The sequence below is a fragment of the Zerene cesonia genome, chromosome 20 (assembly GCF_012273895.1).
Source record: "Zerene cesonia ecotype Mississippi chromosome 20, Zerene_cesonia_1.1, whole genome shotgun sequence".
NCBI lineage: Eukaryota > Metazoa > Arthropoda > Insecta > Lepidoptera > Pieridae > Zerene > Zerene cesonia.
The window spans coordinates 4,236,049-4,261,126 of record NC_052121.1 but is presented as its reverse complement, the minus strand read 5'-3'; the positions used below and the strand labels follow the sequence as shown (position 1 = coordinate 4,261,126).

General features: G+C 36.1%; 1 protein-coding gene across 7 annotated transcripts in view; it reads left to right on the top strand.

The window, feature by feature from the left end:
- Nucleotides 1–24,376, top strand: part of LOC119835237 (ecdysone receptor) — a 119,360-nt gene extending 94,984 nt beyond the window's left edge. For 3 of the 7 annotated variants that reach the window (XM_038359948.1, XM_038359947.1, XM_038359944.1), the window contains 6 exons: nucleotides 15,894–16,064; nucleotides 16,684–16,976; nucleotides 17,398–17,577; nucleotides 17,928–18,086; nucleotides 19,282–19,504; nucleotides 19,899–24,376. In XM_038359948.1, coding sequence (XP_038215876.1) covers nucleotides 15,894–16,064; nucleotides 16,684–16,976; nucleotides 17,398–17,577; nucleotides 17,928–18,086; nucleotides 19,282–19,504; nucleotides 19,899–20,197 — 1,325 coding nt within the window. In that variant the 3' untranslated portion in view covers nucleotides 20,198–24,376. The remainder of the gene's footprint in view (nucleotides 1–15,893; nucleotides 16,065–16,683; nucleotides 16,977–17,397; nucleotides 17,578–17,927; nucleotides 18,087–19,281; nucleotides 19,505–19,898) is intronic. The other 4 variants (XM_038359950.1, XM_038359946.1, XM_038359951.1 and 1 more) reach the window with 2 other exon arrangements.
- The last annotated feature ends 702 nt before the right edge of the window (nucleotides 24,377–25,078 follow it).

Here is a 25,078-nt window from a genome sequence, read left to right as displayed (position 1 = left end):
TTACCTATTTTCAGTCATTACTATTATAATCATTTATTTTTCGGAGCCTCGAATTAAATTTAACGTTTTGTACTAACACAATTGAGGATTTTGTTGTATTTTGATCAGAGTGAACAACGCAGATTGCACCATGCATTAATATAATTTATGTAGCACACGCCATCAAGCTGAGAGTACAGTATGGTGATCGGTGACTAATCCTAGTAATGACAGAATGGTTTGTCCGTGGGCGACCTATGGTTAAAAATACGCCACCCATGTTTACCTGCCCATACTTATGGCTCAAGTCTGTTACGGACGAGAACTGGGGGAATGGTAGTTATGATGGTGTGTTTTTCTACTTAGTAAACAAAGTTGCTTGTTTGGTTTGTGGCCGCTAAATAGGTAGGAGGAACACTGTATGAGTAATTGCTATCGCGACACGTTCAAGGTTACCGTGGAAAATTTAATACATTCATAGTCCATGTTCCGGAAACTGAAAACCGTCGACATTCAAATAAGTTGTGAACGATAAAGAGTAAGCCGGTTCAATTAAAAAACGTTATAATTGAGGTTTATCATTCATACCTATTTTGTACTGCTTATGTACTCATCACAAGGTTTTATTTTAGTAGCAAATACTGTAATGTTAGTTAAGAATGAATACTGTTTTAACTGAATAAAATAAAATTTCATGGTTAAAAAAAAAAAAATAGCGAAGCGAAGAATTTAGTTCAATGAATTATTATATATATTTCAATAGTTTTATGTTCCTTATTCCCTACGTTACTGTGTATAAAGAAATAATAATGTTACACTGCAAATGCTTACAAGAAAGTTTTGTTTGATGGGCTTAATTTCATGAAAATGTAAAGGAGAAAGTGCCTTTAGAAATTATCTAGCTAAGTATAAGAAATTGCCATAATTGCTAGTTACTACTCAAATCTCATCAGATTCTAGGATCGTAAGCTATAGTTAGAAAAGCAAAATAAGGTATAATCATGTCTAGTGAACTCGCAAACATAATTCAGTGGCTTCTGCTGTTAGATAATAATTTATATTTGACTGCGCTTCTAAATTAAATCTTACTGTACTACATTACGTTACTTATTGGGAAACTTTTTGTAATTACATAATATTTATCGACTATAGAAGATTGCATAACATATTCCGAATTTCGAGAAAAATCACAAACGTGTTTGCAAATATCATTATAGAAGCGTCCAGTAAAACGTCACAGCTCACAAGACTATATTCGGCTGTATCAAAGGAACACCATTTTGTTGCCAGAATAGTACAATGCTTAATCTATCATCAATTCTCGAGGGAGGTATGGAGGGGTGCTCGGGATGAGGGACTCTCCCTCCTATTAGCATCAACTGTTGACTCGTCATGAACGAAGAATTTCCTATATTTAGATTAAAGAATGTGAAATGCTTCCATATACGACACTTATATAATCGAGAATGTTCGGCAATGGCAAATTAACATTTGTAATGGAAATTTCATGTTTTCTATTTATTCTATAGAAATATCAGAATTCACAATTCACGTTCCATTTATTTATAAATGGAATATCTGATATCGTATTCCAAAAACACCTCAATATATTATATTCCAAATCGACTCCTTTCATACGATAAATAAAGTAATACACATATAAACAATTTAAAAGTGGATGCAGTGGGTTTCGTCGAAGAGGTTGGCTCGTTTGACCGGTTTAGAGACCACTTCGATGGTGAATCGCATCGCCTGACAAGGCACGTATGTCCATGATATGTATGTATACATCCATCTATGTATAATGGCAATGTTACAAAAATAAAGTCGTTCAATTCACATTCATTCCGATTGCAAAGGCCAGTCTCGGCGCAGTTTAAGAAAATAAATTGCACAGAAAATGCTTTAAACAATTTCTGCAAGTTCCACTGGAAATATGTTCGCCGATTTACTTTTGATTTGCTTGAAACTTTCAGTAGCGTGCACTTTATATTCACGTTCTTATATTTTTAGTTTTGCTCAATATTGTCATTTATATTAAAAGTAACAAGGCATATATACTATTTATCTCAAACTAAAATTGACATTTGAAACTTCCTAAATGTTGATTATATTCGGATTAAAATGTTTATAAAACACGATTAATTATATCTTTATTAGTTTTTATAAAGAAACGCTTCTATTGTAATCATTTGAATATTCACAGAAACGATCACTGCTTCTTTACATTATATTATGCAACGTAATGTTCTAGCAATTTGCTAATGGATCATATTGTTGCTTAATAGCAAATTTAAAAGCTTTTATTCTTTAACAAACACAAAAAATAATGTTCAGACTTCATAAAAAACACGTCGCAAGATTTATGCGCGAAATAGGCACGTTTGTCAAAGACAACACGAATTAATCAAACCGACACATTGCCAAAATCACTAGAGTTTAAAAAATTTGCATTTAAAATTATATAGTAAGTCACTGACCTCCAAATAATGCGTATAATTTCTATATTTCTGTAAGTTCTCGAACTTGTCGCATATAACTTTGATGGATTACAGTTTCTTTTTAACCGAAAAAATTTGAGCTTAGATTCTATTAATTCGATAACAACAATATTAAAGTACTTAATTAACGTAATTATATTCTACGTAAAATATATTAAACTGCTTATATAATAAAAAAGTGAGCATGATTTATGATATTTTTTTATAATACTTATTTATAACTTAGCTCTTGTAAAAGTATGAATAAAAGTTAACTTAAAATGTTGCTTTATATAATAACTATGCAATTTATCTAAGAGTGTGATCTGTGTTTGTATGAGGGGGTTATAAAATACTAAACCTTCAAACATGCAAAGAAGTCGGTTAATTTTATACAACTCATTTATAATAACATTAATAAGTATTATGTCAACGATTTGTTAATAATATAATGAACTAAATAGGAATTGAAATAATAAGCGTCATAACTAGGATTATCCCTCACTTAATTAAAGTAACCCGCATCAGCCGTCGTCTAAATACATCAATAAAAGTTTAGTCATGAGAATTAAAACTATCACAGATAACTATTGCCTAGCGACACAAACATGCGGGTACAATTATTATTCTCTTATTACATTTATGAAAAACGTAGATACCACACATTTAATCTTACTTATTAAAAAATCAAAGAGAAACTTACACATTATTATTGCTGACGTATACAGTAATTTCACAGCACATTGTTTCCGTAGGGCGGCAGTGTTTTTCTTAAGAATGTGTTTGCGTACCACAGGGAAGTATTTGTAGGGCTATTTTCCTTCCCCACGGGCCCCACCTGAGGTGAACGTATGAGCGCGTCCGCGTGGGGGCGCCAAGGTCACCGCGGTTTTTTGACACGTCGATTTATAAATAGTGGCACCGGCTAACATCATGCATTAATTACTCTGCAATAACATTACGTATAGCCGGAAATTATTTGTTTCTACCGCTGAATAGTCTGTTTGCCGCAACGACAGGGTTACGGACCGCTCCGAAGGTCCTTCAGTCGATTAGTTGATTGTTCGAAAATGGATTTGAATCGCGCTTCGATCGAACAGCGACTCAGAATTCGATTTCCTGAAAATTCGTTTATTGAAGCAGTAGTAATAAATGGCTGTGACGTCGACCTAATGGAATATTATTTTTCCAGCTACTACATAAAAGGCGATAGCATATTAGATATCCGAGAATATTTCAATAGTGTGAAATGCGATATCCTCTTGTATACAAGAGTCATGATTGATGATTCCTTAATCAAAGAGGTCGCCGACCTCACTCAGTGTAGAGAGTAGATAGCTTATGACTTCATCTGTTTTAAATAAAACATATTATGTAATAGTAATAATATTTCCATCGACACATTCAAACGATAATAAGAATCGTTGTCCTATTCAAATATCGCCGCTAAATGAAGTTGTTCTTGAATTAACATAGAAATCTGAACAACTTCACAAAACTTGTGATTATGGACGTTTAGTGTTAGAATAATATTACTTAATCCGATCCCCACAAGCAGCTGTCGTTTGAAGCGCAGAAGGGAACAAATTTTATAATAGTGGCGTGATTCTGCAACCCTTTGACTGCATAATCTAATAGCTATGACCCCTTTCTAAGTCTGCAGCACACGTCTGTAACAGTGTCAATCAATACTGAGCAAAATCCTGACGTAATAAATTCACTGCCAAATTTGAAAAAACACAGCCAATTATTATTTAAATAGTTTAGTCATTGTCTTTTAATTTACCTTTAGACAATAGAAGAATTTTCTGCTCGGTCGAGTTCAACGACATTGCAACTTGGTTAAAAACACTTGTTTCTGAATTCGAATTTATTGCTTGCGTTATTATTTTAACTTATTTCAAATAAATCAGTCGACACGAAAACCACCAGAGAAAAACACAAAACAGTGTTTAAATAACAATATATAATAATTTCAATTATTTGTTCAAAGCGAAAACAAGTTATTTGTATTGAGAATATTCTTCGTATAATTACCGCTTATACGAGTAATACACCACATTAAAGAATTGTAAATATATGGCATAGCTTTGACAGAGTTACTTTTATGACTTCAAATACTTCAAAGACTTGAACGTAATATGAAGGTTCCAAAACATAATTTCATAGCTAAAATGGTCTAGGAAGGCTTCAGCGGATGTGCGGTCGACCGCTCGTCTCGCTCGGTTGCGCGCGCGCTGCCATCGCGTCGCTTGTTAGTTCTATTATCTCCCTCAAGCCAGTCTTCGTAACTGTGAGATGCCTCTATCTTGATACGAATCACTGGGGTTTCAATTTCTTCTTACGAAAACAGATAGAATCGTTATAATCTTTAATCTCAGCTCTAACAACTTTCTGATTATTAATGTATGAATAGCGTTAAAATCTTTGACTGACTACACGTATTTTTCTCTATGCCCAAATGCGTATTTTTATAATAGTTGGCGTCTGAAACTCACGTTGACCTTCTGTCATTGCTTTCTTTGCTTTCGGCAACGAAAAAAAGCAAAATGTTTTTCGCGGAAAATTATTTGTTCTTCAAATTTATTTGCTTACCAGCTTGTGACGTGACTTGAATCCGCGTCACGAACTTCTCACAAAACTTATGTGATTCAGATTGTGCCCGCGGTAATGAGGTTTTGATTATTCTTCGAATTTTTGCTTTTCAACTCGATACGTACCTACTTATAAATCTAACAACAAAAAAGCACGACGGTTTCCGTGCACGTCTTAATGGTTTTATTTATCTCTTCGTGAGTATCTGTTACATTGCTCAAGAGCGCTTACATTTACAAAGCGGGCTTTGTTATTGGTAACGTTATGCCCAAAAACAAATCTTTGATCTGAGTCAAATAATTATAACGAAATTGCTAATGCAAGACAAGGGCCTTTGATTGCGTGCGTTCGCTTAACACAACTAAGCTAAGGATATCGTGATCATATATAAAGTGTTGACCGGTTCCTTTTATTGGAAGTCGCACGTATTGTCGGGACAAGACAAACCTGTTACCGCTTGGTTTGTTATAAATTACACGTCTGATGAAATTATACTTTGATTAATAGGTGTATTTCCTTTGAATCTAGTTTGAGATAACATTTAATCCAAAATTTATGTTATCAATTCGTCGAGGTTTTGCAATAAATCCAACTTTAAAAGTTAATATGTTCAAACCACTCAATTAACAGCTTAGAGTTTTCGTCACATATACTGAATATGAGATTCCCTTAATACATATTTTATACTATTTCACCTGGTAATTATTAAATTAAGCAAGGCATATTCACACAATATGACAGTAACGTGAATTATGTCAGTAGGAAAGAACAATCGAAAAGGAAATACACCTACCTGAACAATATAGCAGAGGCAGATCACGTACTTCCCGGTGTACATCGATATGTAATAAAACTATTCACACAGCTTCGTTTATACTAGTGTTCTTATAAAAATTATGAAATATTGATAATTGAAACTGTTTGAACATAGACAATTTAATTCAAGGCATTTCTAAAATAGTTTCAATGACGGTAATAGTAAGTAATTATTATGGTTTTCTAAGAATTCAATTTTCTAAGTAATAATTTGATACTAAATAACATAACGAGGTAATCTTTTCATGCAAACAAATTGAATGGGACTTAATTTTTAACAACTGTCTGGATCTTAATACGAATGTCTATGTATGAAATGTTTTTATTTACTCCTGTACCTACATTGTTGCTACCCCCACACGAATGTCCTTACACTTTATTGTGTCTTGAGATCTTAAGCTGGGCAATGTATCCCAGAACATGTTTCCAGTGGGTGGCATTGCTTTTATATCCCTTGTTTTACGTTAAATAATACTGTACGGATAAAAATCTAAAATATTTCAATTAACAAATGTCAGAATTCAAAGTGCTAGTGAATTATTCATCTTGAGGTTTATTTATTAGCAGATAGACCTTCGCTTGATTGTGTGCGAGTCGTTAAAATATTTCATTGTATACACACAACGTAACACCAATCAAAATCCGAAACTTTATTACACACTCCATATAAATCATCGTAATCAGAATCACGTTGTGATTTTATCTCAGGTTTTAAAACATCTTCCTGCTCAACAGACGTGGTAATGAAGCAAACATCATTAAAGATCAAAGAAAATATTTGGCAAAAATGTTCCGTCAACGAGAAATCTCAACTGATTGTCCGTGAATTTCCATTTGTTATTTTTACGTATTCTTTTCAATATTAAACACTCGTATTAATAATAATTTTACGCTACTTTTTACTTAGTAATTGTCAAATTTCATAAATTAGTGTCATTTAATATTTGTTTTTAAAATATGTCTAGCATTTGAACATCTGATTAAAACGTGAACCATTTATTTTTATAGCAATAGATTAATTACAATACAATGTGCTATATTAGTTATTACATTCATTTATATAATGCTTAAAATTCTTTATATTGTTATTTAAAGAAATTCTAATAATTATAATTTATATACATTTATGTAACGAACAAAAATGGATTCAGTGTTATTGTGTGATTTTAGTTCAATGCATTTAAAACAGATTGATAATTTAGTTCGCCTGGCCTTGATCGTTGTGCATCGCTGCATGGCGCGTTGGCATTCACCTTATCGTGTGTTGAACTGCTTTATATCATACGAACACAGATGGCCCCAAATTCAGCTATTACACGAACAAGTTGCGTAGCACCGTACATGTTTTCAGACACGGTACGAAGAACGAACGTTACAACGCGGTCGAACTATGTTTGCTAGCTTCAAAATCTTTAAATATATTCGTGACGAATACATTCCTTCTGCTGATGTGTGAGTGCTTGATATACGAGGCGGTAGTCAAGGTCGACAATGTCATTGTACGGCGAGCTCGGCGACTAATTCACACATTGACACAACATGCATGCTTTGTGTGCAGTGGAGCTATTGAAGTAATCTTATCATATAGGTCACCTTATTAAGTATCTATAAACTTAGTACTTGTTGTTCAAGCTTCTAGTATATTTCTGCATTAGGATATTTTTTATAAAATCAAATCAAAATATCGATACATGGTGACGTAGGTATACAATATACATAGATAAAATTGCGTTCGGTAGATATGTTCAGTTTAAAACTCAGTGACTCTATCAAATGTCGGTACTCTATGTAAACAACGAGCTTCGAGTATGCACATAAAATTTCGTTCCAGTTTAACGTTTCCTTGACTTCCCTGGTGTTTGATGTATGCACCCAAAATAGATGTACTGTAGTCGAAAACATCAATGGTAGAGCGATGTATAGCCGCGAGCCCGCGCTCTACCAGCGATTGACGCAAACAGCGTCAGTTGTTTATAGTACTACCGCCTTAGGTTATTTACATCGGGGTCACAGACACGTCGAAGGAGACTCGGTTCAATCGATATAATTCATCTAACCTGCACCCAAGTGGAGGGAACCAGCGGCGCGGTGAACGTCGCTCGCGAAACGCGACAATGACCCGCTTTGACATTACGAGGTCGTTTATGCAACGAACTTATCTAGGTGACTCTAGCAAGACAGAATGTAAAGATGATTGGGCAAGGCCGTCGCAACTAACGATCACTACCTATGCGTGTACTCGCTCGATAATTTCTAAGCCTCTTAGAGTATGCCGAATGATGTTATCATGCTTTAATTTTTATCTTGTGTCGAGGTGCGTGATAGTGACACGCTATCAGCGTCATATTCCGGGGTCAATGTTCTTAACTCCACGTGTTACGTTACGCAACACTTCAGTGTTTATGAAGATATTCCTAGAAGAACGTAAGGCGAATTGTGCGTTTGTTTCTGCAACTTTTGCATACATTACATCGGCGTAATTGACATTAACACTGATTAACGTTATGATAGAGACTTGTCTTTCGAGTGAAAGTGTCTGTACGTACGTAACATACTGCAATATTCAACAAGTTTGAGATTTTATCGCTACTTATATTGCTGTCGGCGGCGAATAACTCGCGTATATTATTCTAACAATGTCGAGATATGTATCTAAATTAATGGCGGCCGTGCTCGTGTAGATCGTCCCGTAGCTATCCATCATTCTATTGTCTCCAACCTCTGTTATTATCTTGCATCCTTCTAGACGGAGCCCAATTTGCTAATATATATAATTTCAATACTACCGTTGATGATATATCTATCATATAAATAGTTCTCTCAGTCAGTATTCGAAAGTCCCTGAGTATATTTTATATTGTTGTAAAAAGTAAAACATAAAGGAGATGGATGTTGCAGCATATCTATTTATATCTGGTCCGGCCGTAAACAGCCTGCTCTTGGGAACCGGTCAGCCGCGCCAGTGGAATGCTATTGCTCTCGCTTGTCTTCACACAGACTGTGAAAATACACCGATACTTAAACAGAACGGTGTACATCGCTACTCACTTTAGAGCTACCATTATGTTCGCGCCTTGGAATTTAATGTATGGAGCAATGAAATATTGTAAAAACTTTGCCTCAATTCTCTAATTGGTGCGGTAAAAGAATGTAGCGACAGAATACAATTGTGCTAAGAATATTTCACAAACGCTACCTATAAACCTTTTATAGCTCGGAATTCCATTTAAAATATACATTCAGTGCATTATATAATTTGGAAGTAGATTTTTGTTTTAAAACCTTACTGGAAATATTAACTCAAAATCAAGCAAATCTGACGGTAGAAATAGCGTTTTTCTGAAAACATGTTTAACACTAGAACCAAAAAGTCTCCTAACGAAGTGAGTAAACAGTAAAGTCATGAATGTTGAATCAGCACCAGACGTGAGAAAAGAATTGAAAATCAATTCAGTTAGCTCTTCAGAGTTTGTCAGAAAATTAAGTTGTGAGAACGTGAGGAGTAGAACAGCATAATATTGTGAACTTTAGCTGTGTCGGCAGAGTAAAGGGGTATGAAATCTTGTGTTACGTTGCGCGTCGTTTAATCGGTGAGCGGGTGATTAGGGTACAGCTTCCAGCTAACAGCGTCGTACAAAAAGAATGTATCAAAGGATGGGCGAGGGAGAACTGTGCGTTCCCGCATTGTCACCGCCGCCTCATCCATCATACTGACAACACGGATTAATGTTAACCGCCAACGTGTACATTGAACAAAAGCACACACACTGACGTCCTAAATAGTAATTAGCATGTGTTCATATAAATATGTTAAATATTATATGTACTTCATCTATAATATAGTATTGATGAATGAAGTGTCAGCCAGAACAGAATTAAATGAAGTTGTAGAGGGCGGGCGACCTTCCGACGAGCGTGGGCCGAGCCCATGACACAGTTCACGGGATGTGCCATCAGACGCTTATTTCTGTCACATCGTAGCCACGTAAACACACCTTGATATAATGCGGCCCACTTAATTGTTTAATACCTCTCAAAATACTTCGCATTACACAATCGTGTCTCTATTCTTTCGCTGTGATCGAATCGGTTGATCTATGACTTGCAAAATTCAATCTACTTGTATTAAAGAACGTTCATGTCTGATTTTTTCGATGTTGTTCATTTGTTGTTTGTAGTTTTTGCTCGTTACAAAGATCTGGTCATGCAGCAAAGAGGCCCTGCCGTTGTAACCGATTTCGATTTAGTATTTTCTTGTGTTTGGTTTCACGCGAGTATTATACATTTAGAAATTAAAAACTTTCTTAAACTTAGTCTCCCCGTGACCACGCTCGCTGTAAAGTGTTCGAAACGTCGGGTTAATAATATAATGAATAAATTGCGATTTCGATTTCTTATTTTAATGTTTCGGTTTTATTCCAAGCAGTAATTTATCTTTATTTTTTTAAAAATTTAATCCTTTGGTAAAATTTTTATATCAAATACACGCTGTACCTAAAGCTTAAGCATTTCCAACACTTCAGGGTAATTATTTAGCCTAAACCTACATTTAGGTAAATCCATACATTCCAAATATTCCGTATAAATTAAAACAAATAACGGTCAATGTCACGCTCATTAGCGAATCACGAATCATAATCGTAATCTAATCATAAAATGTTATTTGGCGTCACATTCGTGGAAAAACAAATTCTTTGTCAGGCGACGGTTTTCGTAGTGTACTTATCGCGTATGATATACGGTCACTGACCTTAAATCTTCCCGGATGGCATTTAAATAATAATATGACTTTACACTTTATGAATGATAAACCAAAACAATAGTTGTTCGAAAACAATACGTATAGAAAAATATTATTAGATTATTTAATACGCAAATCTGTCATAAACGAGCCACAGTAAATGTTATTTCAGCCTCGTTCCCACGACAACAGACACTCGACCTACTTAAAACCATACTGTTTTCCTCCTTGAAGTTAATCTTGTCCTGTGATACAAAGTTAATGACCCAAAAAAGCTACATATTTTGTTTAAATGTTCCTTGTAGTGAAACTCGACGTTATAACAAGGAAAATGACCGATAGAAACACTGCTCTATATCTCTTAAATATTAAATTAAACTTTTAGTATAGGATATTCTGAACATGTAACACGTGGCATCTATTGGAAATCCATACCGACCTAGTGTCTCAATTAATTATAAAATACTTTATCAAACTAACAAAGAGTCGTTGACCCAATTGGCCGCCGGTCTTAATTAGCCCTTTATGACGATTGCTCTACGGCGATAAGTTTTTGACGTCACATAACGTGCCTTGACCCAGTTTTCTATAAACTGTACAATTTCATAGAAGCAGATTAATAAATAACGATTGCGGTTATGAATAATAGTAAATTGGTAGAAACAGTGTGATAAACGGGATTAAAGGGCACTTAGAGATGTCAAGGATGCAGACAGATGTCGACGGCTGTTTTCGCTGTAGCCGCGAGGTCAGAACTACCAGGACAAGTGTGACAAGGCTAACCGTACTGATATGACACAAATTACCGCGACGTACAATTTTATGAACGCTTAAATGAAACAAAACATTTACCAAACGTGCAGCCAGAGGTTACGTGTACGTGGGGAAACGATGCGGCTATAATTCTAATTATATCTCTCCCTTTTCTATTTACTTACCCATTCCCATGTTTACTCAAAAAGGCCCGCTAGCGTGGGTGCAGTCGGTACTAAATTAGGGAATAGACAGAGACAAAAAAGCGTGAGTAACCGTTTAACGCTGTGGGAAGAGAGAGGCTTAATGTAATCCAAGTACCTCCTGTCAATATACATAGGGAGCTGAGGCGTATCCATTACACTCGCCTATCTCGTATGCGTGCATCTATATACTGGGGTCTACGACAACTCTCTATTTTGTGGTTTCAATTGACGCTCGTCGTCAACAACCTCTTGTTTAATATATCACATAATTCTTCGAACCTTGTGCTGCAAGGGACTGTAAACACAAGACTATATTTGGCAGCATTCGTCGGCCCGGATGCCTCAGTACGGATGACGTTAGCAAGCGGATAGCGGATGTAAACACTTCCACGTGTTAGGCGTCTGATCTAGTACGGGCCGTTCTAAACGCACCCTTATTTCCTGATTCTAAATTTAACTATTACTTTACGCATAATACTGTATATATATTCAAATCAAATTTCAACGTTATTCGCCTCTAGAATAACTACGGATACTGCAAGGAGATTCTACAACGTAAACGATATCCCCCCTTTCTGATTTATCTCAATGCAGCAGAACACGTTGCAAATGAAACTTGAACAGCATTTATCGAGAGAATGAAAACATAATCATCTTAGTTTCCACATTAGCGTGTGACGTGAAATGGCGATTTTCACCGCGCGATTTCTATTTCAATCCAATTTTCCCGGCGCGTGGAGAAACCGATCGCTCTAGTTGCGCCGGCACCGGCCCACATCTCTTGCTAGAAAGTATCGTAGAAAGTAACATTATAAGTCGATCTCCGCCCAACCGATGCATCGATCACGTGTGTGTTTTTAATAATGCATCAGTTTTTGTCACGATCATATATTGATTAATTGAAGCGCAGATACTAACCAATTCCCATCGGCGGCTAATTGGCATCGTCTGGTAAGGAAATGCTTTATAGCTTCTTACATTACTAGGCGCGACGCGTTACGCTTACTTTCGCCGTACCCGAATTTCAATGACGTGTGCAATACTTAAGTTTGGGTAACTTTCACTAGCTAGTAGGCGCTTACGCGGTCCGCCTGCGAAATGATTGCGTTGCCTGATTCTCAGGTCACAGTGAAAGTTAAGTATTGTTCAATCGTCACTACTTTGGTGGAATCACATTTTCACTATTTAAATGTGTCGTCATGTGCGAATTTCGCAATGTGTCCCAGTATGGTAGAATGTAGTTTTAAATAGCTGTACAAACAATAGTAGCTAACTCAAATTTAAATCATTATTGAACACATTTTTCTCGCGTAGTAACAGACGTTTATATAAGGTTATAATAGTTATTTTTACAAAAATTACAACCAGTTTGCTAAGTATGCTTGATGTACATAATGTTGAACTAAAAACAGCGTCGTTATTATTGTGTTTTCTATGAGAAATAATTGGCAGTCATTTTAAAAATTACTCTTAATTATTCCGTTGAATTAGCGGTTTTTTAAATAAATTATTTTACGAAATTATCATTTACCGTTCTATTATGACAGTAATTTTCTCACGAGTTCATTAAAATATGAAATGAACGTATTTGGTTCGTTGTTTTAAATAGAAGAGTTTTAAATACTAAAAATATTGTTAGATTTTTTTGCAAAGTGTTAATGTAAATAGAATATATGTTATTCGTGTTAATTTGCATTTTCATGGTGCCTGCCGCCTTACAATATTTTATTGGCTTTTAATTTGTCTTGAATAACTTGGTCTATTTATGCGTTATACATACAATAGTAATTTCATACTATCTGTATTTAAGGTGTAATAAAACACATATAAATAATTTGTTTCATTTTGTACGCATACATAATTTCATTGAAATTCATTTCATACGTAAACAGACAGAATTTAACGTTTACTAAAAAATATATAAGTTTGATTGTTAGTTTAGTTAGATAAACTTTAGTAAACTGGTCATTGGTACAAATCATTGGAAGTCGAATGTAAAATCTAACAGATAAATTCGCTCGAAGGATTTGCCATGTTAGTCATTATCTACATCAAAGGCATGAAATCTAAAAGAATGAAAAAGTCGAATCGCGTGAGAGGAAAAACGAGTTATTATTAGTAGAGAATCGCGAGCTTCGAGTTCTGATGCTATCATAAAATATAATGTGGCAAGGCGGGCGGTGCTGGATGGCGCGGGGGGAGGCAGCAAGAGTCAAGGCCGCACGCTGCCCCCGGTCGACGCTCGCGCCCCACTTGTCTCACCGCGCCGTCTCTCTCACTCGCCCGAAGACGCACGACGCGCGGCGGCCCGCCACGAACTAGACCTTCCTATGCGCCGGCGCACACTGATGACTGAACACTGAACAGCTGGGACGTAATAACATAACACACTGACTCGGTCATCCGTGCATTCAACTTTTGATTGGCTTTCTTTTTCATGAGCATCAGCTTAGATTGCAAATGAATTGTTGTCCCTAGTTGTTATTTATTAGCGTCTCATTAAGTAGTGTATTAAATATTGCAAACACATTTAATCACAAATAATAAATGATTCTATTTTGATCATTAATATTTTCAAATTTGTATTGTTGAATACTATTGATTTTGTATATATTTTATGCATATACGTATTCTTAAACTAAAGCATAATTATTAATCTATCCGATAACAATATTAGCTGCAAGACAAATTAACCACGTACTACAAATTTATACTAAACTGAGACGATCACACTCAATGTTTTCTATTACATAAGTGAGATAATTGGCTGTGGGTTTTACGGTCGCATCAGTTGGTTACTCGGTTCGAATGCGGCCACTTTCACCGCTTATCAGATATGTCATTGCATCACTATCTATACTTACGATTATCCTCTTACTGTTCGCTCTCAAAATACTTTTAAAAGGTTATCTATTCTTTAAATATCTTTTATATTTATATATCTTAGCGTTCCTTACCGAATAATTTGTTAAATTATTCTTTATAAAACACTAACTTTCAAAACTTACCTAGATATATTTTTATTTTTGAAATTGTTTTATTTCTTATTCAATGCTAAAAATATAATAAAAATATTTTTTACTTGATTATGAAATGATTGTTGGCCTTGTTTCATTAAATAACAGATGAATAATAACGACGGTAGTTGACCTCAGTTAAAGATACAATTACATACTTATATCTCTCATAAAACACAACAATTCAAAAACAACTTTATACCGATTAAATCAAAATTCCTCTCTACATACCGCCAGGGCAGTAGGTATTGTAGAAATGCAAAAATACAATGTTCTATAGGATTTGTGGAATCCGTGCCAACGTATGCGTTATTCTGATCTCCCCGAGATATATTCGCAATATCGCGAAAAATAGCCCAGCTTAGAATAGTTGGATACTTGTTTATTTTCGTGAAAGGCGAGTAAGCGGCGACTGATATGAGCGTGGCCTCCGACACCATTAGATCCCACGTGGAACCGCCGAACTAGTTTTTTGGCACCAGTATTTCGGTCGGTTGCGCAACGCAGGTACGCGCTAAGGCCACCGACCTGCGGCTACGTTATAATGGACGGACCAAGCAAAAACTTTATTTGAAAGGATTAAACCCACAGTTCTCTAACGCACTTCAAATTGCCAGTATGATAATACACGAGATTTTAAGGATGTTTGCTCTTAAATGGTGCCACTTTGCTACTTAATTATTGCCTTTTCATCCGAAAAACTTGTTGGATACAAGTTTCGCGCTATATATTTATATATACTTAGTAAGAATCGCTAAAACTGGATATGAAATCTTGTTTTTATTCATTATTGCACTTGCCATGAACGCATTATTTAATTCTGCACAATGTGTAATAATCGTATAATTTCTTATATCTTTGAGGGCATTATCTTCAAACATGTCACTCGTTCGTATTAAAATAACTTACGAAACGTCGTGCCAACAACATTAGTATGCGGACGGTAACTCCATCCACCTTTGTATAGACAGGAAACGTACACTACCCAAAATTACTCGTCAGTTTTGATCCAAAACATCTAGACGAAGAATTTTCAAGAAGGTTTTATAATGCAAATGAACTTCAGTCGTTCGCCAATGCAACAAATGGTTCATGAAAATGTATGCAAATTTTATAGCGTCCGATTTTAGATGCTCGACTCTCGGCGCCGTTGGGCCACCCGATGGACCAATCGTTTATTGCGCAGTTGCATTAAGATACAAAGAAATATTGTACATATGACGCTTTCAAAGGCTCAATTAAGATTACATTTACATTACGTCCTCGCTTTGGACAGCGTATTGATATGAGATATTATTTGTTTCAGGGCGTGAGGAACTCTCTCCAGCATCAAGTGTGAACGGCTGCAGCACAGATGGGGAGGCGAGGCGACAAAAGAAAGGCCCAGCGCCTCGTCAACAAGAAGAATTATGTCTTGTATGCGGCGACAGAGCCTCCGGATATCATTACAATGCACTCACATGTGAAGGTTGTAAAGGTAAGTATCTAAGATCCCATTTATGGATTTCCTAGTATTCAGGTTCACGAACGTGACCTTTGAGTAACTAAATTGTTTGCTCACATTGTTACCTAGTAACCTTGGCCAAATACTGATTACGAGTGAGCCAGTTCAATATGAAATTGATGCATTGTACTCTGCGATTGAGCTATTAGGGGTATATACGCATTTTAGCGCACTCCAAACAGACTACAATGGCTGTCTGTGAGCAGTCTACTGCCAAGCTGATTCATCAGTGATGCCTAATACAGGCGACATAACATACAAGGAAGAAACTCACTTGTTATTTATTGAGTAAAACTATGTTAAATCTGTAGTGTTCATAACATTCATATATAAAGTTTCGCTTATATTTTGTTGAACTCTGATGATCAACAACGCAATATACAACACGTTGACCACCTCGCCCATTACTATTGCGTACGTGCATATACAAAACATTGGAACGTTATCTATTTTGTTTACTTAGTGTGTCCTATTGAGCTGTCACTGACCAATGCCTTTCAGACAACCTTTTCAGATAAAACTGATGAACAGAGGTGATTTCGTAGAACTATACAATTTCTACATGTTAATGTAACGCTTGTTATTTTTCTAGGGTTCTTCAGGCGGAGTGTCACCAAAAACGCGGTGTACATATGCAAGTTTGGGCATGCGTGCGAAATGGATATGTACATGCGGAGAAAATGTCAGGAGTGCCGGTTAAAGAAGTGCCTAGCAGTCGGGATGAGGCCCGAGTGCGTGGTGCCCGAGCCCCAGTGCGCGCTGAAGAGGAAAGAGAAGAAAGCCCAGAGGGAGAAGGACAAGCTGCCAGTGAGCACGACCACAGTGGACGATCACATGCCGCCCATTATGCAATGCGATCCGCCACCGCCTGACGCGGCTAGAATTGTAAGTATGACCATGCTTGAATTTGAATATAGAAGTATTTATAGCTAGCCAGTTTATACATAATTTGAGTGATTTTACGTACCCACTGGAACGTTAAACGTAGGTTATATAATAGCATTTCAGTAATATTGTCATAAAACCAGTAAACGACTCGTTCCCATAAAACAGACATAAAAAGGCCATAGTATAAGTAATCTTTAAGTTTTTTATTTTACTAAGTAATGGAAAACACACACATTTCTCAATAATTACTTACACACATAAATGCTTTCCTTATCAGGAAGTTTCTAGACGCCATGGGCTGAGCATTTTACAGCTCGCGTGCTTGTTTTCCTTCGCATAAAACTCGTACATAAACAATGTTCGTGACGATCATTATTATATAGACGAGATATTAACATGTGTCGTTTCCTATGTGAAGCTGGAATGTTTGCAGCATGAAGTGGTCCCGCGGTTCCTATCTGAGAAACTGCTGGAACAGAACAGGTTGAAGAACATACCGCCGCTGACGGCCAACCAGCAGTTCCTAATCGCCAGGCTCGTGTGGTACCAGGACGGCTACGAACAACCTTCCGAAGAAGACCTCAAAAGGGTAACTCAGGTATATACTAAATACACGTAATATAATGAGGATTCCATTTTGATCGAACCTCATTAGTCTCTTGTGGATTTTTGTTTTTATATCGAGTATTACGTAGTAATGAATCCCTCCCTATATCGAGTAACACATCTCTAACCCAAAATTTATTGAACGATTGAATAAAGCATGCATCGAAACAAATGCATCTCCATTTAGCTGATTATACAAAACAATACATGACAAACTAATGACATAAAAATGACGCATATTTTACGGATGCACTTGATATTATTTAAAGCAATTTTAAAATGTTATAATGAATGTGATGAAGAACAGATCTTCAGCACGCTAAGTATAAATAACAATTGCAGACTTGGCAACAGGCAGAAGACGAGGATGGCGACACAGACGTGGCGTTCCGTCAAATTACTGAGATGACGATTTTGACGGTGCAACTCATTGTGGAGTTTGCTAAGGGCCTGCCGGGCTTCGGCAAAATATCGCAACCTGATCAAATCACACTGCTAAAGGTAAACATGTCATCAAATAGTATTCTCTCTTGTTTCTGCCATAACTAACCTAAAACAATTAGATAAACTCGATACAGTGGATATATTTTTGTCTCGAAACATAATTTTATTTCATCCAGAACATATCTGGAGATTATCAGCACTTAAAACAGGTTTATTATTGAATTTGTTATTTAAAAATACACAACCACGCATCAAACGATCAAGAATGCCATTTCAATGGAGCAAAAAGACTACATCGATTTATTTACAATTCGGAATTTTGCGAATCCTTGAGAAAAATCTGCATTTAATTAACACAAATGCAAAAGAGGTTGATGCAGGTAACATTTCTAAATATAGAGATGCTGCGAACCAATAAGAAAAGGATCAGTTACCAGTTCCATATAAAACCTTCCAAGACTTTATTTCTCTTGATCTCTGCAATATATTCTTTACATTAGGCAATAATAGCGATACTCTTGTTATTACCATACATGACTTTAAAATATACATAGGTAATTCATATTACTCAAGATATTATAAATTAATATTAAATAAACAGGACAATATTACAGTATTCTTAAAGAATTTCAAACTATCAGGTAAATTTTAAAATGTCGTATCCGATACTAAATGATACTAAAAAACTACTTAATTTATAAAGAATTAAATAAATTGAACAAAGCGGCAAGTTATCGCTATAAATTATTTTATCATAGTGCAGTGTAGTTCACCCAGTGGCATTTTTGATATGACTCATAATAATTTAGATTGTATTGACGTTTCACACATATCATCAGTCCTTATTTATTTTTAGATATTATAAGATTATATGCAATATGCATATGATACAGCCAAAGTACATATTTAAATTTAAAGTACCAATTTCATGTATAACTATAAAGTCTTTAAAAATCTATAAGTATAAAGATAATTTTACTCAGCTATAATTGATGTCAGCTTAACATATAAAATTGTATATAATATAGTCCATTCATTCGTCACACTTTTTTTGTGTACATTTAACACAAATGACTACAGGGTCCAAATAGTTTATATCCAAATAGATTCGTTCAAATACCGAAAGTGTACACAAGACCATACTTATATCAGTCATACCACAGGTTATAACTGTAATGGCTCGCTTTCATATACATCCTACATCTAAATAAATTAATTAACCAATATAACTAAGTTCTGTTACAATTTCCAGGCATGTTCAAGCGAAGTGATGATGTTGCGAGTGGCTCGGCGGTACGACGCGACCACAGACAGCATACTGTTCGCGAACAACGAGGCGTACACCCGCGACAACTACCGCAAGGCCGGCATGTCGTATGTCATAGAGGATCTGCTGCACTTCTGCCGCTGCATGTACGCCATGTCCTTGGATAACGTGCATTATGCCCTCCTCACTGCTATCATCATATTCTCTGGTGAGATTGTTATTTGGTATATAGTTTTGTGGAAAGCTGTGTCTAGTTAGAAAGATTGTCAACATCAATAAGTGCTTGTGTCAATGCGCTTAGTAAGTTTTAGCTTTTAGTTTGTGTCGTTTTTTGGGTTAATGAAATGTTTATTGCAACATAGTAATTTTTTATTTTATTAATTGAATCCCTGTTGCAATAGGTGAAACTTGCTTGAGCCAGAATTATGAACATATAATGTATTTTTCTCATATTATAGTGCGAACTTAAATATCCTCCTTTATATTTCGTACATCGTGTAAAAGAGATTTTAAATTATGAGGATACATTTAGCACTAGGTGGCGGTGGAGGTGGTGTTGAGTACACTGCATAACTTGACCACAATCTCGCTATGTACTTCAGATCGGCCCGGGCTGGAGCAGCCGCAGCTGGTGGAGGAGATCCAGCGGTACTACCTGACGACGCTGCGCATGTACATCATCAACCAGCTGAGCGCGTCGCCGCGCTGCGCCGTGATGTTCGGGCGGATCCTCTCCATCCTGTCCGAGGTGCGCACGCTGGGCATGCAGAACTCCAACATGTGCATATCGCTGAAGCTGAAGAACCGCAAGCTGCCGCCGTTCCTGGAGGAGATCTGGGACGTGGCGGACGTGTCGACCGCGCAGCCGCCGCCCATCCTCGACCACCCCGCCGACCTCTAGCCCCTGCGCGCTCGCCTCGCGGCCGCGCGCGCCCGCGGCCTGCTCTGAGCCGCGCGCCCCCCAGGAGAGAACGCTATAGACTGGCTAGTTTTAGTGAAGTGCACGGACCTGCCGCCGGCGGGCTGCGGCCCCCGCGGATGTGCGAGATTAGTGAATATATGTGCTGTTGGACGTTCGGAGTATATATTTAGTGTTGATCGTTGGCGCGCGGCGGCGGCCCGAACGACCGGCCTCGTTTCGGCCGCGCCGCGGCCCGTTTTTATTTGGTTACGACTGGATACTGAGTTGGTCACTCGGATGCGACTGTGTGATAAGACTTCGAGTACACCTCATAAAATACATAACATACGTACGTACGCTATGAGAGTTATAGATAAAAAGTAATATATGAAGAGATGTTTCTATTGGAAGTAAAAAAGTTGATAGTTATGTTTATTTACCAAAATTAACGGTACGTTGATTGACCTTTTCGATTAATATATATTTGTAGTCGTTCGCCGTAACGTTCCGCGAAGCTGGCGCCCTCCGTCGGCGGACGTTGTTGATCATTTTCGACTGTGTTTGTTTATATATAGTTTATGTCACGTGTTATCGTGTCCTGTCGATTTTAGTTCCGATTCATGTTCCATTGTCCTGTGCCCGTGTCCCATTTAACGAATAATTATAATTTATTGCTGTGATTACATTTATAAAGTGTTGAGATATCTTATGTAGGCTGATATAAGTGTGTCTTATTACATATAGATTCTACTGTCGTCGGTAGCTTTCATAAAAGCATCACCAATTTCTCGCCTGTATAAATAGTTAGATAAGTGATTTCTGGGTGATACGTTTTTACAGATCACACTGCACTGAGTCAATGTTACGTTTAGATTACCTATAGTCCACCTCGGTACGACCTAATCTTTTTATATATCGCTTGACAGGCCGAAGATACTAACGATACCAGTCACGTATCTATAGATATCAATACCATAAATCGCCTAAGCAATAAATTAAATTCATGTAAAATAGACTTCTCGTGTCCCATTACTTTATACAATGGTGTGAGGTTTGGCGGTCTGTTCGTTTGTATTTTCTATCCGATATACAAAAATAAATATTATTAGGCAATCTTGCGGGCATTTTGTTTGGCAGCTGTTGTAGATGAGGTTTAGGTATATGACGGCCCCTAAAGTACTAATTTTATTATATTTTAGTGTCATAAATTGTTTTAGAATTTCTTTCTAGGTTTCCAACATGGAAATAATTATTAATATGAAATAATTATGAGTACGTTTAGAATATAATTTATAAAGAAAATGGCAGCTGATTTAACTCTATTGTGTTGGATAACAATTTGGCCGAGCTTATTAAATGGGAACAATATTGGTATAGTATTTATTGTAAATGTTGATAGAAAACATGCACGCAATATTGCCTTACACAATGTTTAGCCAAATCTCACTCCTACAAATAATATAAGATGTATCGAAAGTCCATATTATATTAAATCGACAGTAAATTATTACCTATTGGCGTATACAATAAAGAGAACTGCCAATTTTTAAATCACATACGAAATGCCTTATTTCGCGTTACCTGTACTCGTGTACCTACATTGTTGAGAATGGATATCATAGTATATAGAACCTAAATTAATCGATCTCAATTACCCATAAGCGTTGTTAAATCATAAACTAAGCGTGTTCTCAAATCACTGCTGGGCATTTTTCATATAGTCGTTACAGAAAGTTTTTAATGATAAATACCTAATAGTAATCGTTGTGCAGTGTCAATCTTCAAGCCTTCGTCAACTGTGTCAGCTCGTTGAATATTTAGCTCACAAGTAGTCGTGGTTCGCTCATGTCTCATTGTAACATGTCACCGACTCGCCGACTCGCCGGCAACCGCCATCCATAATAATTTTAACGTAAATTTAAGTCTGTGTTTGGTGCGTAATGCGTGTTGAATGTGTCTTCTTTACATGCCATTTAGTGTGCTGTAAATTTACATAATATGTATGTTTGAGGTTTTGGAAATGCATTTCTTAATATACGTATAAATTCAGCGTGAAACGATCGAGCTAGCACCGCGGACCGCGCGCTAGTCCGCTTTTAAAGACATCTTTTCGACTTATATTTATAATTTTATTCTAGCAGTAGGCGAATCTAAATAGATGTTAAAGCACAAACGTCACGGAGTGTCTTAGGTGTCTCTGCTGAAATAGGGGCGTATTGACAACACACACTGCCATTACAAACGTAACCCATGGTGCGATCTGGTATGATTGGGTCATAACGAAGTGTTTATTCCACGTCTGATGTGTTTATGAGTGTTTAAAGTGAACCTTCACGATTAAAACTTTACGCTACGATATGATGCCTTATAACTCGGATGCGAGGGTAAGCACTCGGATCTTACAATGTATACTTCGCATCTTGAGTTTGTGACAATTATAACTGCCATTCGATAAGTAATTATACATCATTTGACGCGTAGAGGTTCATACGAATAGCTTCATAGTTTACGGACTCCGTCGGTGCGTAGCCGGTCGTATTTGATACATATTATTCAATTTCGAAATTGTAATAGATTTATTAAGTATGTAATAATCTCGCAGGAGATAAGTAATGAAATACCATAATATAATTTGTGTCTTAGCTGATAATGGAACATTAGTGTGATGATAAGTTTATATCGCTTGGAATGACGAGAGTCGGCACACGAACGATACGGGACGGGACGGAAGCACAAGACTGCATGCGCGACGGTTGACGGTCCATTTGTTGCAATGCTTTCCCTTCCAATGCTCTTAATCTTTTTCATTTTTGTATCGGAAGCGAATGTTGAAGTGACCAAACGTGGCACGTCCAGTCTATTAGCTGCGGGCTCTCACGAGTCCGCTGGTGTCCATTGAAACTTTGTATATAGGTACCTTTAGATTCTATTGTCATATGTTTGACATATGTTTAATTTTATTCATCTAATAAAGTACAGATGGCTGTTGTTATTTTTATATTATTTGGGTAGAAGTATATTTTTTGTAAATGACCTCTGTATTTATCTTTTCTAAGCTTTGTAAGCCATAGGAACCTAGATTAATATACGAGCTACGAACATTGTGATTAAAAACTAACTTTGAATTTGTATTTACGGATATATTTTTGTTCTGCGTATATATTTCTTTGTTTCGACAGATTTTTCTTAATAATTTTTTTGTTACTTCAGAGTGCAATATGTACAAATATTTACATATAAAATATTAATTGTACAGTCAATTTTAGTTTTAATTTTGTCAACGCAATATTGTTCGCTATTTCATTCGTTGAATGTACACTGGAAAGCATAATAACTTATATCACACGCGAGCAGGCTCGGGTGAGTCCACTCGCTCTCATTATTGTGTTTTCTTATACTTAAGTGATTAATTTTACATAGACGGACTAGGTGATGTTTGTATTTAAATTTGCTAATTTTTTTGTAGCAGATTAGATTTGTTTACTTGGATAAGATAAATAATGTACATTTTGAATTGATTTTAAAGTGATTTAGTTGTTATTTAGTAACGAATTTTTCTTATTAATTATTTGTAACTGGCAGCCTCGTGGCCAGTCCACTGATACCAGTGTGATTCGTGCAATGTCCATTAGAAAAAAATAAACAATTGAGCTTCGTATACGCATACCGGTCGTGTGACGTGAGCCCGCCAGCGCGCGCAGCGTCTGTTGCGTGTTCTCGCGCGCTCACTTCGCTGACAAGTTGATTTCTGCTATATTGTCTTCGATACTCCTTGCACTGGTTACACCCTCCGCAGAGGAACGGACGGCCAGTCCTCTAGACTCTAGAGTGCCACGTCACGTCGGATGTTACTGCAAGGCTGATATTACGAGATAAGAGCCCATTCCGTGTTCTTTAAAACACATTTTTGTATATTGTTTCGTATTTCTACTTTCCGCAGTGACTATTACTTTCATCCTAATACTATTGCCTTAGTGAATCCTCTATTTTATAATTTAACTACAGTGGTGAAGAGAATTAGATATAGGGAACAGACATGACGAATATGTTAAAATTTTAGAGAGACAACTTTTATAAAAGATAATATCTACAAAACAAACGATGAAAAGGTGTGTACAAAACGAGGAAATTTGTATGAAACATTGTTATGCGAATAAACTTACACCTCAATATAAAATATTATTGTCTTTCATTTTTCCTATTATCCTAGGCATTTATAAATTACATTCCTATTATATGAGATTCTTTGTATGATACTGATACGCAATACTTACGAATGTGAATATATCCAAAGACACATTATTCTTAGCATATAAACACATGAAATATATATAATTTTTTAACGTTCATGAAAATCAGTAACTCAACTTATAAAAGTGATTTGACTAATTGAGTTCACTATAATATGATTTGGTAATTATAATAAAATTCAAACAAGTCGATGGCTCATGACTATGTTTCAATAAATGACTATAACTTTGGTCAATAGGTATATACAAACTGCAAATAAATAAAATTCTAACATATTGTACCAAACATAACATAATACTGTACTAGGTTTATATTATTCCCTATTTCTGAGCCAATTGTAAGAAAGGCGTTTAATTTCAACCATTTCTAACTAAAGAAAGTGCGTTGTAACAAAACACGTGTTTTAACTCTAACATTTACATCATTACCTAGAGTTGTTAATCAATTTTTGCACTCCTGTTAAAAAAAGACATGCAAATTTATTCACCGTAGTTTTTTTTTATCCACTCTGAATAAAAGCAGAACTGAATATCGTTAAAAATTTCATTTTTGGGAACATTGATAATGAAAAGTATGATTGAAATCAATTGAATAAATACATACATTTCAAAGATTCTGTATTATTATCAT